The 21,350-nt window shown below is 35.8% G+C and overlaps 1 protein-coding gene and 1 pseudogene across 1 annotated transcript; one reads left to right on the forward strand and one right to left on the reverse strand.

The window, feature by feature from the left end:
* Positions 1-1,595: 1,595 nt before the first annotated feature.
* LOC125877947 (disease resistance protein At4g27190-like) lies at positions 1,596-8,565 on the forward strand (annotated as a pseudogene).
* A 1,496-nt stretch (positions 8,566-10,061) lies between these two features.
* LOC125877961 (uncharacterized) lies at positions 10,062-21,350 on the reverse strand. Its single transcript, XM_049559252.1, has 8 exons — positions 20,946-21,350; positions 19,844-20,281; positions 19,572-19,746; positions 17,810-18,107; positions 16,344-16,416; positions 11,657-11,747; positions 10,828-10,907; positions 10,062-10,646 (listed from the first exon to the last, which is right to left on the reverse strand). The coding sequence occupies exons 1-8, from the start codon at positions 21,012-21,014 to the stop codon at positions 10,317-10,319; spliced, it is 1,554 nt and encodes a 517-aa protein (XP_049415209.1). The 5' UTR covers positions 21,015-21,350; the 3' UTR covers positions 10,062-10,316.

The following is a 21,350-nucleotide window of genomic DNA, read 5'->3' on the forward strand; positions in this document are numbered from 1 at the left end:
ACGACTTGGGTCTTTCTTAAAGTTTTAGCTTGGAGTTTAATGCTTTAACTTCAAAGATGAACTTTAACCTCATATCTAAAAGAATACAAAAGGTTCCAATCCATAATGACGAATGTTTACTATCATCTCTTCCAAGTGGAATTAGATTGATTCTTTTGTCGCCCTTATATTGATCAATTTAGAATAACCAACTCTAAATTGATCAAAATCTTCCTCCTCATCTAAATCTATATATGATTGTCACTCTCAACAGGAAACATATATGACAATCATGCGTTTTTTTTTCCGGTTATTAGAAAGTAATAAGTTTGTTGAGGGAACGCGCATCTTGATAGACATAGACATCTAATTATACATGAACAAGTCACATGAAAGCTATTGTGGATTTAATTAAGTAATAATAGAGTTATTATTATACGAATAAAGTGATTTAGTTAAGTAATACTAAAAATCGTTATGCACCAAAGATCAAATTTTTATAGAAAAAAATAACCCCTTCCTCAAGTCTCAACAATTGAGAAAGTGTGACTATCTAATGTGAGGTAGTGCTGGTAAAACTAAAATAATGAACTTTGATGGACTTAGACTTAGGGTTTTAGTAGTTGAGTTGGGCCTGAGAAAATAGTTAAGTAGACTTAAGTTGATTAAAATTTAATAAAATATTTATATTTTATTTATAAATAATATATAAATAAAATAATTATAAAATTGATATATATATATATATATATATATATAATTTCTCAGTTCGCTTTCGTTATTTTGCAGTTTATTTTAGTAAAATCAAAACCAAACCAAATAGTGTCTGTTTTCAATTTTGAAAACTAAACCTAACCAAAATAAATATCAGTTTATTCAGACTGCGGTTCGGTTTGATTTTTTAACCATAACCATGAACAGCGTAATCATCGTCACCAGCAGTTGATTATATACTGAAGTGATTATTGGGTTATTTAATCTTGCTTCTCAGCTCTCTGGTTGTCATCCAATGACCTCTTGTCTTTCTCATCAGATTCTATCTTATTTGGTTCCTCATGTTCTGTCTGTTTCTAGAGTTGATTCCTTCTTTTACTTTCTCATCGTCCTCTGCTTCCTTACCATACGTTCAATTTCATGTTATGTCAATTATACTTACTTACTTCATCTGAACACGGTTAATAATATCACAAGACGGATCAATTCCCCGAAAATCATCTCATTCTGGAAAATTATTATTTTAAGCTAAAATTACTAAGATTAAGTTAAATAATATCAGTTGATTGCGAATTGGAAAACTATAGAGCTCTTTCCTCTTACAATCAATTCATTATCATTTACAAATGAGACTTCAATAATACAGAATATGATTCCACTTTAGAGGGAAAAATTCCAAAAGCAAACAATATTCCTTTTACTTTTTATCTACATTTCTTTGTCTTCCATATGGAATCCGAATTTTTGAAATGTTATCTAATCAAACACTCCCACTACTTTTTTAGCTTTCAATGTCATATACCAAATTCTCCATTATTGCTCTTTCAGCTTTCATTTAATATAACCTTTACTTCCCAGTTACACAGAAAACAGTCAAAAAAAGAGATTTTTAAGGCTTATTATACTAGCTACTGAACTCCGGAGATAGATATGGATTTCTTAGGTAAAGTTGTGGACAAAGTCACAGATTGGTTGATCGAGTCAGTTGTGCAAGAGATTGGATATTTCTTTACCTATGAGAGCAACATCACATCTTTGGATAATGAATTTGAGAGGCTGGAGAATATCAGAAGTGGGGTGGAAGCTGCCCGGAGAAACTTACATGTCATTTCTCCCAACATCCAGGGTTGGTCAACTCATGTTGATACAATTACTGCTGATGTGGCTACTATATTGCGACGTAGAGCTGAGGTTGTTTCTATGGTTGGTGTCCAAACTTGAAGTCGCGTTACTTGCAAAGCAAGAGATCTAAGGAAATTGTAATGGATGTGATTGGTCTTCAAACTGAAGGCAACAATTATGTGGATTTCTCCTATCCTGTACCACCTGTTGAAGTTGAAGCTATACCTAGTTACACTGGTGAGGAGTTTGGCTCCAGAAAATTGAAAGAGGAAGGGGTCATGGCAGGTTTGAGAGATGGCGGGGTAACTATTATTGGGATATGTGGTCTCGGTGGTGTTGGTAAGACAACACTGACTGAGAAAATCAGACAGAAGGCGAAACAAGAAAGGTTGTTCAATGATGTTGTTATGGTAATTGTCAGTCAACAACATGACTTGAAAAGAATTTAGGGTGAGATCGCACAAGGAGTTGGGCTGACATTAGAAGGGGATGATTTGTGGAGTCGTGGAGATATGCTGCGTTCAAGGTTAATGGATCAAAACAGTTGCATTTGGATGATGTTTGGAAGGCTCTTGAACTAGAGAAACTTGGAATTCCCAGCGGTAGCAGCAAGGCCGTCTTAACCACTAGGCAACTAAAGCCATCGCTTTGGGCCCCATATTTTTTTGGGGCCCCAATTTTTTAAAAAATACTTATACATATTACTTAAATTTATATGTATTTTAAAATTAAAAAAAAAATGTAAGAATAAAAAAAAAACAAAATAACTATTAGCTTTCCCTACTTTTTTAAGGGAATGAAACATTTTTTGAAAATAATTTCCTTAAGTGGGAAATTGTGTTTCCTTATTTATCTCCTAAAAATTTGACCTTATATTATTATTTACCTTATACTCATCTTTTTTTCTTCTCTATTTTCTTATTTTTATTCTCAATATTGATCTATCTCCTAAAAGAATGATTTATTGTTGCTTACAAGTTAAAAAAGAACAAAATTTGCTTTTGAGTGTCTTCTTCAAAATCTTAAGAAGTGCAACAAGCAATCATTATATTGAAGGAACGCAACACTATCTCAATATTGTTATATTCTTAGATTCGTGAGCTAGGTTTTATTATTCTAACTTTATTTTATAATTTTCTTGAAATTTTGTTATTGTTGATATTCTTAGTTAGTAAGTATATATATTCTCGTTATAGTTATTATTAAGAAAAATAATACAAGTAGAAGATAATGATTTAATGGAAATACTCAATCAAAAAAAAGGTTTGATTCTTTTCCTAATGCATATATTGCTTATAGAATAATGTTAACAATTCCTGTAACTATTTCCTCGATCGAAAGAAATTTTTCGAAACTAAAATTGATAAAATCTTATCTAAGATCAACAATGTGAGATTGAATGCATTAGCTATATTATCAATTGAAAAGAAATTACTAAAACAAATTGATTAGAAAACATTAATTAATGACTTCACATCCAAAAGGCTAGAAAAATAGTTTTCTAATAAATATATAGATGATTTTTTTTTAATTGAAAAAAAAAAAAGAATTAACAAAAAATATTAGGCCCCCTCTTTAATGTTTGGCATTAGGCCTCCAATCTTGTTGAGTCGGCCCTGGGTAGCAGCCACAAACATCAGTGCAAAGTGACATTCACAACGCGTTTCCGATTTGTTTGTGAAGAAATGAAAGCTCAGAAGATCATGGAAGTTGGAACCTTATATGAAGAGGAAGCCTGGATCCTTTTCAGGCGGAAAGTTGGTAATTCAGTCGACGATCCTTCTCTACTTGGCATAGCAAAAGAGGTTGCCAAAGAATGCAAGGGGCTGCCGCTTGCAATTATTACAGTTGCAGGAGCACTAAAAAAGCATAAAACCAAGCGTTCATGGAACTGTGCCCTTGAACAATTACGTGGTGCAGAAACAATAAGTATCCCTGAAGTGCCCACAGAGTTGTATAAACCTCTGAGGCTAAGCTATGATTACTTGGGAAGTAATGAAGCCAAGTACCTATTTTTGCTTTGTTCCTTGTTCGAGGAAGATAGCAATATCTCTCCTGAAGAATTACTTGGATATGGAAGTGGGCTTCGCATCTTTTGGGGAATTGAAAATTTAGAACAAGCTAGAGATAGGGTGTGTCTTCTGTTAGAAATATTGAAAGACGATTTCTTGTTGTCCCAAGGTTCATTTGAAAATTATGTCAAAATGCATGATGTGGTCCATGCTATGGCTTTAAGTATTGCATCCGAGGGAGAGAATAACTTTATGGTAAGTCACCATGTGAACTCGGAAGAGTTCCCAAGAAGAACTACTTATGAGCATTTCAGTCACATGTCAATTGTTGCAAATAAATTTGATGAGCTTCCTAGACCAATAGTTTGCCCAAAACTGAAGCTTCTAATGTTGAAACTCTGTTTTAAAAAGCCATTCAAATTACAGGATAATTTTTTTAATGACATGGGCGAACTCAATGTCTTAAGCCTGAGTGGATATGAGGACTCCATTCTGCCTTTTCCAGCATCCATTCAGAGGTTGTCAAGTTTGAGGACGCTGTGTCTGAGTTATCTCTAATGTTGGATGACATATCCATTATCGGGAAACTTGTCACTTTAGAAATTCTCAGCATAAGAGGTTCTCAGTTAGAGGAGCTGCCAGTGGAGATAGGAAAACTGACCAATCTAATTATATGTTGGAGTTGCGGAATGAGTATAAAAGACTTGAAAGGATTTCAGCAGGTGTCCTATCAAGGCTAGTTCAATTGGAGGAACTATATATGGTGGGAGTAGAATATTGTAGTTACTCCACCTTAAGGGAACTGGAACCCTTACCGAGATTAACTTCACTGACATTAAGTAGATGTTCCGGAGATGTGATCTACAGTAACTTGAGCCTTTCCTCCAAGTTGGCACAGTATGCTCTTACAGTGGGTGGAGCTATCATAATGGCTTCAAGCATGGATGATTATGACAAGGTTATTTCTTTAGAGGTCACTGAGACCGCCCAATTGGATGATTGGATCTGCCACCTGTTGAAGGAGAGCGAATTTGTAGATTCAACCGGAGATGGCTCTAATAATGTGTTGACTGAGTTGCAGCTGAATGAATTTCAGAACATAAAATATCTCCGCCTCTCTTATTGTAAATTAGTGACACATTTATTGAACATCTCTAGGAGGATACATGAAGTAATCAAGTTCCCGAGTTTATATGACTTGAAGCTTGAATCTCTGGAATGCCTCACTCACTTTTGCAATACAACTGTTGAGGGCATTGAGTTCCCTCAGTTACGGAAAATGCTATTCCACTACTTACCTGAGTTCCAAAATTTCTGGCCTACAGCCAACAACTCCTTCACTCACTGAAGTCCTCTTTTTGATGAAAAGGTTTGCTTCTTATCATGAAACCATCTTACTTTTTCAGTTTTTATGAATTAAAATTTTACCTTTTACTTGAGTATTAAAGATATTTACTTACACAAAGTCTCTTTCTTTTTTAAGGCATTTACATAATATAACCTTTAACTTTGCTTCAATTGGCATGTATGCCCTCCAACTTTGGATGTGCACAAGTAAACACTTAAACTTGTATAAAATTGAACAAGTAGACACATGCGTCCTATGTGGAATAATACATGTAGGACACTAAATTGCCATGTAGGATGTCACGTAATACAAGTTAAAGTATCTATTTATGCACACCCAAAGTTGAAGGGCATAGATGTGAGCTGAGTCTAAGTTAAAGGGCATGTTTTTGTATTATGCCTTTTTTAAAATGTGTTTGAGATATTAAAAACATATATTTGCAGGTTTGTTGTCCCAGACTAGAAGAGCTAAATATCAATGGGGCTAACAACATAAGTGCTCTATGCTCTCACCAAATTCCAGTTGCCTACTTCAGCAAACTTGAAACATTGTATGTAGCGAATTGTGGAAAATTGAGAAACTTGATGCCTCCATCAGTGGCCAGAGGTCTTCTGAATCTCCGGAAACTAGAGATAAGAGACTGTCTGTCAATGGAAGAAGTGATCACAAAAGAGAAACAACAAGGAGAAGGAATCATGACCTTATTTCCCCTGTTGGAAAAGCTGGAGCTTTACACGGTTCCTAAGCTGGGACATTTCTTTCTGACGGAGTGTACTCTTGAAATTCCTTTTCTCAAGGAAGTGCATATTAGTGACTGCCCTGAAATGAAGACATTTGTCCAACAAGGAATATTTGTGAGTACACCAAGTCTCGAAAGTGTGAACAATGATGATGAGATGAAAGTAGTTGATCTCAATAAAGCCATGTTCAGTTCTAAGGTTTGTCTTGTGCCACTAGCTGTATAACTAATCACTGCTCTCTCTTCATTTTAGCTAGTAAATAGTAATACTCCAGTAATCTTTAGATAGTTATTTCTGTTTGACACTTGAAGCAATTTTTTTTAGTTTTCACTTCCTGTTACCTTGACGTTAGATGAGATATGGTTCATTTTTGGATTTGTACTTTAAGCTATATTGAACGTTCATCCCTTATATATATAAAATACAAGGACTTCAACATTCGCAGGTTTGTTGTCCCAGCCTAGAAGAGCTACTTATCTGGGGGCCTAACAGCATAAGTGCTCTATACTCTCAGCAATTTCCAACTGCCTACTTCAGCAAACTTGAAAGATTGAGAAACTTGATGTCTCCATCAGTGGCCAGAGGTGCTTTGAATCTCCGAATACTAAATATAATAGATTGTGAGTCAATGAAAGAAGTGATCACAGAAGAGGAACAAGGAGAAGAAATCATGACGAATGAACCCTTATTTTCCCTGTTGGAAAATCTGGAGCTTGCCCAGCTGCCTAAGTTGGGGCATTTCTTTCTGACGGAACATGCTCTAAAATTTTCATTTCTCAAGAAAGCGCTTATTTGTCACTTCCCTGAAATGAAGCCGTTGGTCCAACAGGGAATATCTGTGAGCACACCGAGTCTAAAAAGTGTGAACAATGATGATGAGGTGAAAGTCGATGATCTCAGTAAAGCAATTGTCTTGTGCAGCTAGATGTATAAATATTACCTTACACTCCTTCTTTTGGTCGGAATATTACCTTACTTGAGGACTAAAGATCATTGCTTAGGCAATGTCTATTTTTTCTACTATTACTAGTGTTGGAGTTATTTTTAATTTTCTTTTTGGGCATAATACATAAATGCATCCTTTAACTGACACTATACAAGAGGGGAGATAGTTGAGACCCTGGGTTTCAGCAAGGGAGTCCTTCCTATCAGATATTAAAGGAGGAGTTTTTGTTATACATGTATTTTCCAATTCAAGTAGAATATTCATTTATTAGTTTCTGCATGATTAGAAATAGAAAGGTCCAATTCATGACTAAATAGATAATATAACTGATTTATAAATTTGTGTATTTGCAGGTTTCTTGTCCCAACCTGGAATATCTATATATCTATGATGCTAACAGCATAAGTGCTCTATGCTCTCACCAACTTCCAACTGCCTACTTCAGCAAACTTGAAAAATTGTATATAATGAATTGTGGAAAATTGAGAAACTTGATGTCTCCATCAGTAGCCAGAGGTCTTCTGAATCTCCGGAAACTAGACATTACAGACTCTGATTCAATGGAAGAAGTGATCACAAAAGAGGAACAAAAAGGAGAAGGAATCATGACCTTATTTCCCCTGTTGAAACATCTGACGCTTCAAAGGCTGCCAAAGCTGGGGCATTTCTTTCTGACGGAGTGTACTCTTGAAATTCCAATTCTCAGGTATGTGTTTGATTGATTACTGGCCTGAAATGAAGACATTTGTTCAACAGGGAATATCTGTGAGTACACCGAGTCTCGAAAGTGTGAACAATGATGATGAGGTGAAAGTAGATGATCTGAATAAATGGACACAACAGAGGTTCAATTCTAAGGTTTGTCTTGTGCCGCTAGCTGTATAACTAATTAACTCTTGTGCTTTATAACCATATTCAAATATTAATCTATGTTTGTCAGTATAAACAACTTCCTTTTACCTGCCCCCAAATATTTTCAATTAGAAAACTAAAGCATCAGCATAGTCTTTTATCTTTTAAGTACATGTTGTACATACTAAGCTAGTCATCTCTCTTCTCTGATCCCAGGAACAAAGCGCTGGTGATGGCAACGAAGTCGGACCTAGTTATGACAGAAGCTAGTGATGTCTATGAATCCAAAGCTAGCTAGGAAGGTAATAAGTATTTGATGAAATAGTCTGAGTTAGCTCGAACATCACCTGATAACTATAGCGCTGTTTATTGATTTTTGAAAGAAATGGCAGAGCTTGAAGAAACAGCGTGTGCTAGCCTATTACGTTTTGTCAGGCCCCTTTGATATCTTATTAATCAAGAACTAGCACCCCTGTAGCGTAAGATGCTCGTGATGGAGGTAACAAGCAGAGGCAGATCTACATTATAATTGCCAGTAAAATACACTAATAAAGTAAAAGTTGTTTACATTGCCGGTGTATACAAGTTAAATTCTTATTTGAAATTCCACTCAGACATATGAGATTCTATCATTTCCTTCAATTTGTGAGTTCTCTTATACTAGAATTTGTTGGCTTTTGTGTGTTTGAATAATTTGCAGATCAGATGCATAAACACAAAGTGCCAATAGTAGAAACTAAACCATGTCGACTCTAAGGAACCTCTTTGTAATATGTCTCTCCTCCATGATTTTATCAATTTTCTTGATGGCCTTCAAAGTGTTCTCAGTTGTATTCCTGTGAGTACACCGAGTCTCGAAAGGGTGATATATGATTTAGATTGTGAGGCGAAAGTAGATGATCTGAATAAACGGATACAATAGAGGTTCGATTCTAAGGTTTGTCTTGCATGTATAACTGATTAAATTTAGTGCTCTCTTTCCATCTTAATAGTAATATTCTGATAGTTATTTTTGCCTGGAGACTTTGTATCTGTATTAGTAGTTTCCATAAAACAAATAAAAAAACAATACATAGAGCGCCTCTGACCTTAACAAAGTAAAGAACACCAAAGTTATAAGCTCGAAGATTGTTTTAACTTTTATTATTTGAGGATGGTGCCTCTAACTCTCTTAATTTATGTGATATTTTTTTATTTTGCGACATTTTTTAAAATAGTATTCAGTAACAATTTAATTTTAAAAAATGCTCAATTTTTTTATCATTTTTCTCACCTGAAAACACAAAATCGAAGAATGCCTAATCCTACATATCTCAATCTAGCACAACATCTAGAACCATCATCTGACTGGTTGTTATTAGTATCAACAACGATGAAGAAATAACCAAGTGGAGACAACAACTAACTATGGCTTGTTAGTGAAAACTTACAAGATAACAAAAATACAAGATTACAATTGAAAAAAAAAATGAAGAAATAAATCGCTTCAGGCTGAAGCGCGGATATCTCGCTCTCTTTAAGGAGATTCAAGCCCACTGCAGCAAATGTTTTCACCGGTCCAGCAGTAGTCCTTCTTGACTTGTCCCCTCCAGGATACAACAGCCTATTCACAATATATAACTCAACAACCCTGAACAAGAGTTGAGTTCAAAGCTCCACAAAAAAAACACCTTCCTTCAACTAATAAGAACTCTCATTTTTTTACTAACTCTTTCACTCTATATTTTTCTTGTGTGTAGTGTCTCCCAAACTAAAAGAAGACTATCACTATTTATAGTTGAGGAAGTCTTCTTACCAATTGATAGGAAGATAATGGGTAGTAAATAGTGAAGATAATGGCCTTAGGAGTTACATATGTTACAAGGTATATGGAGGAATAATGAATGGAATTGATGCTTGATAACCAATGTTAACAATGGACAACAAATGTGCTGCCCATGATCAGTCCACCAACGTTCTCAGCAACGTTTTATTTTCCTCTACTATAATGAGCAATTAAGCCCAAAAATGAAATGCACATAATGAGTGGATAGTAATGTTACTTAAAACAATATGTAAGAAAACTGCCTCTAACGGACACAGGGCTTTCCAAATGACAAATTGTTATTAATTTAAAATGCTAAATTACCAACATGGCTCTTGGCCGAGATAGCTCCAAGGTTAGGGGAAGGTTTGGATGACCACTGGCTACTGGAAAATATGCCCCTAGAAAGATTTGAGGTAGTCAGAGCTGTAATTGTGTGTACATGTAAAGAACTCAAATGTGACAACATGATGATAATACGACATGATAACAATGTTGCAATTGTTATTGAACAAGGAAATTCAAAATGAAGTCGAATTTTTAAGCATAAACCTTTTCTGTATTTAATAAAGTAGCAGAAGTATCCAAAGTTACATGATTCCAAATACTATTGATGATAAAATGCTATACAAGCTTCCTATGCTATCCCATTTCTCCATTTTTCCCCCCACCTTTAATGGCATATATTATGTGTAGCCTATTCCTTGTGCAGCTTAGTACCAAGTGAATTTTCATGGTACTACAAAAAGAAGCACAAGATGAGGAATTCCTCATAATACAAAAATATTACAACTCCAAATTACGCGGTCTGGATCCTGATCTCTGGCAGCCCCAGATTTTCTGATTGTCCAACTACAGGATGCAATGGTTGTTGTTGCTGCTGATTATTATGGGGGCGGTGGTCGTGGTGATGTTGTTGTCCTGAGGGGTTGTCGATGTAGCTAAAATATCTTTGAACAGGCAGAGTACTGTGCGGCTGCATGATACTGGTTGTCTGTGCAGGGGATGATCGAAGGAGTCTGCTTGATCTCCACCTCAAATACTCTACGAGGAGCGAATTGGTACTAATTGCAATACCGAACCCAGTGAAGGAGGAAAGCAGCACCGATAGGAGTGCACTAACGTTAAGCTGCACATTAGCAATTAAGCAAATCTTTATGTATTGGTTATTTTTGCAAGTGAAAACACCAATGGCCTTCCCTGCAGTCTAAACAGAACCCCCCACCCCCACCCCTTTCTCTCTCTGCCAACATACATAAGAGTAAAGGAAGCTGGGAATTATAAGAAATTATAGAATAAAAGATTCTTACCACCGCATAGAATATATGGGCGAACAGGATAACAATTGCAAACTGAAATGAAGCATAAGCCCATATGTAACTCTTGCTGACTGCAAATAATCAAAGAATGTAATCATAATTCTTAATAAAAAGACTCATCCCTCCAAGGAAAAAAATCAATAGGATGTGTAGAAAATGTGAAGGAATGAGCTAACAAAAAAACATGTGGAGTTTCTAAAAGATTGAGCCGTTCATTTCCCGTCTGCCTTGTCATTTTCACTATACTCATGGCTATTGATGAGGTATGTATTACAGCATGATAAGCAGTTTGTCCAAACGACTCTTGGTTAAGACAGGAATCAAGCAATAAATAAATAAAGTCAAGCAGCTCTTGGTTAATCGCACAGAACTATTTATCCAAACACTTAATCATGTATACTAAAGATCAAAATTCCACTATAAGTGGCTACTTAGCAGTCGCGTGCAAATCCTATGCTAAACTAAGTCAACTTCAAGTTAGGAAATGGTGACATGCACATACTTAATATTATTTTTAAATTGAATATACAGTGATTTTACAGTTCTTAGTTATTTTGATATCTAAAGACGAAAATCCAACAGGCATTCACTGGATTAACAGCTTCCTTTGTCTCTCTAGCCACAATCTATTTGGAGGCATTAAGTTAAGTGCAAAAGGAGAATTATTGTGTTGAATGTGCATTCTTAATTTCTTATCCTATGTTTCTATGAGCTAATGTCACCATTGACAGAAAATGGCCAGGAAGTAGAAGTTTTAGGATGGAATCATTTCAGAAATGACATCTGATAAGGTAAAAAAAGAGGGGAAAGAGAATCATACCCATAGTAGAAGCTATCAAAGAAGAAAGGAGGCCTAAAACACAAGAGAAAGGTAAAGAGATTGCAAGAGCACGAGCGCCTAAGTCAGACACCTGTCATAATACAAGAAAAGAAATTAACAAATACAATATTCTACATCAAAAACAATGTGAATACAAAGTGAAATATGATCAAAGAAATGGTTGTCGCTTTAATAGGAGTACTGTATATTTTGACAATTTTAAACATTGCTCCAAGCTGACATTAAGAGACTCACTACCCAGTCATTTTTAGTGACGTACCGAATAATGATAAGTGCTGCAGCAATAATTTACCCATACACATGATAAGAAAATACCAAACTACTCCATCTACACTGTCAAGAAGCTCATGGTGTAACATGCCGTTCCATACTCCACTTAAAAAATGATAACATGAATGCTGAATATGAATATCATGATGGTTATGACAGAGGAACCTAGCAGTGAATAAATAAAGCCAAAATCACATTTAGTGACCAACGTAATAGGAGTTGTATGTCTATTGACATACTTATCTGAAATGTGCACTTTTGGTACATAGTTAATAGGGGTTGTGCATTTGTTGTCATACCCCTAAACTAAACTTGACATAATTTATTCATATAATTAAACCACAAATTTATCAAATTTGAAGTTCAATTTCTCCATGTAAAAGAATACAAGTTAAGGGTACCAACCTAGTCAGTATTTTAATTTTTTGGAACAACATAAAATATGTTGTATATATATAAAAAAAGATTGCACACAGAACTCGTATAGTCACCCATAGATTAAGTCTTTGTTTCGTCAAGTTTACATTAGCTTACTTGTTAGACTTGAATCTTGGGATAAGTGTGAAATCAAAAGGGCTCAAGTTTTAGCTCTTAATTTGACTTTATATTAGTAAGTGATGCATCTCCATAATGTATGTTTTGTTCCGATTTCTTTGGATTGTTATAAGTATGTTAATTTCAATTTTTTTGGAATAACTAAATTGAATTAGGATTTAGTGAAACTTCTAATTAGTAATTTTAAATTAAAGCAAATAATTAATAAGTATCATTAGAAATTAACATAATTCTATTTTACACTATATAATGGAGCGTGTTGTGAACCCTAGGATGGTTGATCGTACACTTCTCCGCTTGAGCATAAGACAGAGTTGTTATGGAAATATAAGATACCGTTTAGTGGTCTTATGAAGACAGTGCGCATGAACGATGCCTGAAATTTGTTCCGTTTGCACCGGCCTCACGAGCGTGTTGAGGAGATCTTACATAGGTCCGGACTGCATGATATAGTTTGCGTAGGTAGGATGCAGTATGACCATGCCCTTGATACGGCCATGGTTGAGCATTGGAGGTCGGAGACTCATTGCTTCCATTTACTCTTCAGTAAGGTCACGATTACGTTGCAGGATGTGTAGGTCTTGTTTGGTTTGCACATCGATAGTGATGCACTGTACCTGCACAGAGGAGTTGGCCATGGCATACTTTGTTAGAGACACTCACAAGATGCACCGTAGCACCTACCTATATGGATAGTGCGAGTCAGGTGAGGATACATAGCATTACTGGCGAGATCAATTCCGGGTAAGACTCGGTAGGAGATGCTACTCAAGTGGAGAAGATAGTCAGACTCTACATGCTTGTTACATTGGGGGCATCTTATTCTCGAGCACGTCGGGGAACCTTATTAGCTTGCAATACATGACATTTCTAGATCCCATCCAAGACATAGGTAAGTACAGTTGGGGCAGTGCAGTCTTGGCCTACTTATACCGTGCACTGTGTTGGGCATCTATTGTTGAGGCAGTTGACGTTTGTGGATTTATTCCTCTCCTTCTGAGCTACCTCCTCACCATGTGTAGCTGAGGCTGCGTCCCGCTATCACTGTGATGCAAGATTGTGCAACTTAAAAAGTCCTCTCGACATCACAATGTTGGTACTAGCAGAATGAACAAAGTTCGGCGCTACATCAACCTCTAACGCAGGCCTGCCTATAAACAATCGTCCATATCGCAGGTACCACAGTCTATACCCTGCCTCGCATATTCCATCATCCACCATACGCTGATGCTGATTGCCCCAACCATGAGAACAATTATAGGCAATCGGCGTCAGAGTATGGTGGATGATGGTATATGCGAGGCAGGGTATAGACTGTGGTACCTGCGGTATGGACAGCTGTTTATAGGCAAGTCTGCATTAGAGGTTGATGTAGCGTCGGGCTTTGTTCATTCTGCTAGTACCAACATTGCAATATAGAGATGACTTTTTAAGTTGCACAATCTTGCATCACTGTGGTAGCAGGACACAATCTTGACTACACATGGTGAGGAGGTAGCTCAGAAGGGGAGGAATAAATCCACAAACGTCAACTACCTCACCAATAGATGCCCGACACAGTGCATGGTATAAGTAGGCCACAACTACACTACCTCAACTGTACTTACCTACGTCTTGGATGGACCTAGAAACGCCAGGTATTGCAAGCTAATAAGGTTCCTGACGTGTTCGGGAATAGGACGCCCCCAATATAATAAGCATGTAGAGTTTGACTATCTTCTCAACTCTCTCCACTGGAGTAGCATCTCCAACTGGGTCTACTTGTAGCTGATCTCGTAGGTAGCTAGTAATGTTATGTATCCTCACCCCACACGCCCCATCCATATCGATAGGTGCTACGGTGCATCCTGTGAGTGTCTCTAACAAAGTACACCATGACTGACTCCTTTATGCAGCATCATGCAGATACATCGCATCATTGGCGGTGTGCAAACCACACAAGACCTTCACATCCTGCAACGTAATCGCGATCTCACCGAAGAGTAAATGGAAGCAGTGAGTCACTAGCCTCTAACGCTCAGCCATGGCGGTAACAAGGTCACGGTCATACAACATTCTACCTACGCAAACTACATCATACAGTCTAGACCTATGTGAGATCTACTCAACACACTCGTGAGGCCGGTGCAAACAGAATAAATTCCAGGCAACGTTCATGTGCACTGTCTTCATAAGACTACTAAACGGTATCTCACATTTCCATAACAACTCTGACTTATGCTCATGTTCAGAGCGGAGAAGTGTACGATCAACCGGCCCAGGGTTCACAATATGCTCCATTATATACTGTAAGAAAAAATGCTATTAATTTCTAATGATACTTATTAATTATTTGCTTTAATTTAAAATTACTAATTAGAAGTTTTACTAATATCCTAATTCAATTTAGCCATTTCAAAAAAATAAAATAATAGCATACATATAACAATCCAAATAACAAAGAAACTTGAAAAAATATATATTATGGAGACGCATGACTTACTAATATAAAGTTCAAAACATTTTTTAGTGCTATTTTTCTTTTTATTCAAACAATCCGTCAATTAGCTACATTTCAAGTCCAAACTAATTACCAATCTATAAACAAAATGATTCACAGTTTTCCTTTTTTCTCTTCTCTGGCCAGTCAATATTTGTCTTTTTAAGTCAAATTGAGAGTTAAAACTAGAGGACCTTTGATCTCACATCCCCACACTATGATTCAAGTCTAACCAGCAATTTTGGCAACAAGTAAGCTAATGTAAACTTGACAAAATAAAGACCTAACCTGTATGAGCAACTACATGAGTTATGTGTGCAGTCTATTTTTTATATATATACAACATATTTTACGTTGTCCAAAAAAAATACAGATACTTAATACTAACTAGGTTGGTACCCATAACGTGCATTCTTTCACTGGGGAAAAAGTTGAGAAATTGAACCTCAAATTTGATTAATTTGTGGTTTGATTATATGAATAAACCATGTCAAGTTTAGGTGTAAACAAAAGCATGTCAAATTTGATAAATTTATTGTTGAAAAAAAGCATACCAAATTATCAACTAGAACAACAACATGATTTTGAACGGGAAAAGGCAACCTAACCAACAAAATTTCGAATAAACTAGAACAACAACATCATTTCGAATCTTCCACTGATTTTTATATTTATCTGGAATAAAAGATAAAAAGAAATAAATACTACCTAATTTGAAAAATTTGTCAATTTGAATTGAGTAATGATTTGTTGCGAATTTCACTCTTGGAATTTTGCTTATGGGCCTCCAATCTACCAAGAATCTTCAAATCATGGCAAGAGAACCTTCAATTTTTTAACGTGGAGTCGGGTTGTAGGTTGAGAGTCGTTTTTTTCTTTTGAAAATGGTGGAGGGACTAGTGAATAGAGAGAGTGTGAAGAAGAAAGTGAAAGTAGTAAAGTTTTGATAAAGTGGAAGGGCCCCACCACACTTTGGTAAAGTGGAATTCTTTTTGAGGTAAAACGGAAGTTTTTCTTCCGTTTTAGTTGAAGAATTTCTTCCGATTTATATCAAAATTTAGATGTTAACAGTTGCCGTTTGAAAAATTAGATAGAATGGAATAAATAGTTCCACTAAGCATATTTAGTTACACTCTAAAAACGTGGCTCACTTGTGTTAGTTTTGTCTATTTGTGGCTCAAATAGGTTCTAGACTCTACAAAAATAAACATTGCAAAAAGCAGGACACTGTACCACTTTATAAACTAGGTATCAATAAGGTAACTTGGCCTAAAATAAATAGTACTAGAAATTTACTTAGATCATCACAGCACTTTAACTCACATAGGAGGAGATATAATAACGAAGAAACAAGGAAAGTACCAGAAGCTGCTCCAGAAAGCAAAAGTATGCAAGCATGCTGACCATGACAAGGATAGGTACGTCTTGCCAGACTCTGTTGACAGCAAAAGAAAAAAGGCAATACCCAAATAAGTGTGACAAACCAATTTCCATGTGACACTCATCAATATTCAGAACAACCTGGTTAAAAGTACCACCAAGTAAATGAAAACTATTGACACCAATGATCATGGCATAAATACCGTCAGGGCACCAAACAAACACTGAAGTGCAGGTTAAGTTTAGTTTGTGAATTTTTATGTATAATCTTCAGAAATCAGAGGGTTTAATGCCAAGCTATAAAAGATGCTAGTTCACTCTTTATTCAGTTTGTTGAATTTCACTAGAATTAATTAGATATCCTTCCTCAATCTTTAATTTATCTTTACTAGCTTGGGGTGACTGCCTATCGATTTGAATTTCCCTCCTCAGCTAAAGGCCCTAACTTGGACCACGGGAAGGAGTAGATCCATGGCCTATACCTCTCTCCAAAACCGAGCAGCTGGTTCTTGCTCACATAGGAGGAACGATAAGAAGAACATTGTCACACAATTGCTTAAATGTTTTATTTTGGTCCAACTAGTAGTGATTTTATTAGGTACAAAAGAACTGTATGTGAGACTTTAGCTTCATACAGCTCCACCCAAGCTTCTTTTGTTGGCCTTGCTATTAACCCACTATCTGTGCCTGTATTTTCAGCTTGGGCTCTAGAATCTCACTTTTCAAGTGTATGGTGCTAGCATTGATGGAGCTTCTCACCAAATAAATTATTTGCAGTGTTCACTTTTCTCCCTGTTGGCAAAAGCAACATGGAAAAAGGTAGCAAATTTGTGACTCCACAACTTTTCCTTGCCTCCTCCCTTCCCCATCTTCAAGCATTTTATGCACACGGATATGTCGAAACTAATTAGTTTATCTCATTCTAAATCTACGCTTGTGAAGAAACCTAGTATATGTTTATCAAGATCCAGGCACTCATGAGTTCAAGATCTTAAAAGATTTTTAGGATTTTAGAGTTCTCATAATTCCAGGTGCATCATGTAGAGAATCAAAAGCTTCCAAATGTTTAATCCTAATCAGAAACATGTTATATACTTGTGAACAGAACTAGTAATGTTCACCAAGACTTAGTTAGGGGTTGTTCATAAGTTCAGTAGTTGAGAAGGTTTTTAGGACTAAAATTTCCTAGTGACTTGTGTTTTACAGTGCATCATGTAAAGAATCAAAAGCTTCCAAATTTTTATGTCATGTCCATTGTCCACTACTGATTGAATTGCAAAGGCATATAAAATCTAAATGCATGAAGCTAAAATTTGCAATTGAAAGAATCTGCCTAGAATCACAAAGAACTTATCAGCTATACTTATCTGACATCTTTTAAGTCTAAGATTCACATAAAATTCAAGTGAAAGTAAGGAAAGCCGCAAAACTTTATCAGCTGGACTTGCCTGTACCGAGGCACTTCTCTCTGCTGTGTTACAGTTTGGGACCTTCTGGCAGCAGTTGGAGGATTTTGAATTTTCAATAATGTTACAGGGAGGTTCCGTACTTCCTGCTTGCAAACATCACAGATTTTGTTACCCTTAATACTAAACCACTTTAAGGTGCACACCTTGTGAGCGAGTGCAAGCTCTCCTTTGCAGCTGCATTCCATTTTAAATGTTTCACTTTCTTCACCAAGTTCAACAAAACAAATTCTGCAAACAGCTTCTTCCTCGGGAATATCTTCACCAGTATTATCTGTCGCTGTAGATAGCAAAGGAGAAAAGCCATTATACTCATCTAGACACAATCAGCTAAGATACCACAGAAAGAACTGGAACCAGGAGAGGGGACAGCAGCGGTCATTTCCCTTTACTCTTAGTTATTTACCTATATGAAGTATCAAATAGTCCTAATACGTTCAACGATTTTATTTTTTTTAATTTCAAAAAAAATAAAATACGTTCAACGATTTTATCTTCTACCAGGAGCCAAAGAAAATGAACACGACCAAATAGAAATTAGAAATTTCCATAATTAAGCACATTCACCATTATTCATCCTCTTAAATGTATACTTTTCATTATACACACCCAATTCTATTCCTTACTAATTTAAAGTTGTGATAAAACATCTATCAAAAGCTTGTTGGGACAAAGACCTATTTTAACTGAATTTAAGATCTATAGATCATATTGCCTTGACTAGACACGAGTCCAAAATGTTAGTTTGATGTACGTTCTATATCAGTATGGAAAAACATCAAATCATATATTTTAATTAATTGAATTTGAATTCTTGAAAGTTGTATGGGATAATACTCCCTCTACACCAATTTATATGTTAGTCTGTTTCGAAAAGAATTCCACCTTCTATATTTAGTAACAACAGTTTCTTACAGGAATGACATGATATATTTAAGACCATAAGATTTAAGGAATAATCTTTGATATGTTATACACACCCTCACTTTATGACCACAAGATTCAAGAGTCTTTTACTTTCTTCAATTTCGTGCCTAATCAAAACTAAGACACTAAATGAAACAGAGGGAATAATACTTTGGAATGGTGTCAAACAGTTTGAAATGTACCAAAATTAGAAAGAATGTCGATATAAACTGGGGTGTAAAAAATGAAGCAAAGAAAAATAGTTATAGCAACCACAGCCCACAAGTGGCAACTAACTCACGAGTGGATGTAATTCCCAATACGCAGAGAGAGAGACAAGCAGAGTAGAGTTAACATCTTAGTAGCTGTTCAAGATTGACTGAATATACAAATTATTTTGCAAACTTTGATAACCTTCAAGGATAAACTGCTCAATACATACTGAATACCAGAGACAATAGATTCCAGGCTTATTCTTCTCACTAATAATATGGAAATAATTCATTACCTCATTTGGTAAGAGAGCCGAGATGTTGATAACTAAAAAAAAAGGTACTATCTTTCTCAAAAAATTAAAAGAAGAAGGTGCTGACAATAAATATGTGAATTGTTACATTAAGAAAGATGCTTATTCAAAATCAAACAGGTATACTAATTGATCCAGATGTAAAACAGTTAGTGTTGAAGGCTTTTAGCAAGAACCTTTTTAGTTCAGAAAATGATCAAAACAGTTTTTCATAAGTGCTGTTAAATTCACACGTGTAGCATTATCCAATTGGAGAAGCTAGTGACAAGTATAAAATTTATAAGAGCCAGGATGCACGAAAATTTGGCACACCATTTTCTGTTTCTTGTGGTATGTCTGCTGAGGCATCAGAATCTGTGGTTGTGCGAACAACTTTGGAAATTACACGGATGAGACCGCCATTTGAATCTGTCCTCCTTAAGCTTCCACTTTTAACATGTATAGGCACTGAAAATGAACGCTTCATATGCTGTTGAGCTTCAGGTTTCTGTCAGTAAATAAATCAATAGTACAAACAGAAAAAAGTAAGAGTACACACGAAAAAAGTGTATCCAAATAAGCAAATATTTGGACATATGACATACAATTAACTCTGAATGATCATTCAAACAATTGTCCTCTGCATGCTTTTCCACAGTTCCCATTGGTGTCTCTGGTAAAGAGCGGATTGATTTTGTCGTTGAAGAGAACAAAACTTTATTGAGAGAAAATGACCTTGAAGTTGAAGGCTTATCCGAAAGTGGCATGTCTGGGATAATGAGAACTGTCTTTTCGCCATCATGAGTTACATTTTTTGCCCTAGTGCTTTTCTGTGGAATCAGATTCTTCATAGATGACATGAACTTGGCGGAGTGGGGCCTTGGGGGCAACCCTGATCTAGCAGAGCTAGGACTTGGAACATCTATTCTTGTAAAGCTGGATAATGCATTTTCCAAAGATCTTGTAGGTATTTGCAGAGATGAGAGATTTGGCCGTCTTGTTGACTGCTGCCGCACTAAAGTAGCTTCCTCTCTCTCTCCATTCTATTCCATACAGTAAATTTCAGACCACAAAAGCAAGAATTAATCAGCTTGGATCATAATGAGTTGAAAAATCGTGTATTGTCTAATTTCAATTCATTGGCAAGCCAAAAGTTGCAACTTTGTCTAGAGCCTTCACTAATATGCTAAAACTGAATGATAAGTATAACACAAATCCTAATAGAGGATACCAAAATGAGACTCTTTCTTTTCTTTCTACTACTTCTTTAAGAACAACAGCACCAACTAAGCCTCAATCATAAACAAGTTAGGGTAGGCAATATGAATCCTCACTAACGAAGAAATTCAAAAAGAACCCATTGAAAGTCCAAACCAACTAAAGTAGTTCCATAAATATCTCAAACCAACCAATTCACTCAAACTCACTTATCAAAAAGGGAATTAAAAAAGAAAAATCAAATGTTTCACATTCCATCTTCCACCACTTCAAGAAATTTCACATCTTTCCTTCAACAATCACCAAGTAACATTAAATTCAAGAAAACCCCACATAAGAAAAAGAATAAAAATCATTTCTTTAACAACTTTCTGTACACAACCACACTCACCAACCCTTCCCCACCACCCCACCTCCTCCAAATGAAAAAAACCAAAAACCAAAAACCAAAAAAAAAAAGAAAAAGAAAAAGACAAGAGGGGAACTTACTGTATTAGAATGAGCAGAAGAATCAAATTCAGGCTGTGTTTGATGCATTTCTTGAACAGAATTCTCCATTTCCAGTACTAAGAGAAAACCCCCAGATCATAAAATCATTGGGATTTGCTGATTTCTAAAATTAAATTCCATTTCTGAGATAAATGAAGTAAGTGGGTTTTTGCTTAATTTCCCCAAGACAGCAATGATGAAAACAAGAAAAGAAAAAAAAACAATCTTTTTGGTTTTTAATATTACTAAATATATATCTGTTCATCACCAAAAAACTATCTAAGCTTTGTAGACAAAACAAAGCATTTTTTTTTACCTTTTCAACAACTAAAAAATAATTTATTTTTGTTTCGATTGTATTATTACCCGCCAACCTTATTTGGTTTTGCCAGCTGAGTTCAAGAT

Source organism: Solanum stenotomum, chromosome 9 (genome assembly GCF_019186545.1).
Source record: "Solanum stenotomum isolate F172 chromosome 9, ASM1918654v1, whole genome shotgun sequence".
Classification (NCBI taxonomy): domain Eukaryota; kingdom Viridiplantae; phylum Streptophyta; class Magnoliopsida; order Solanales; family Solanaceae; genus Solanum; species Solanum stenotomum.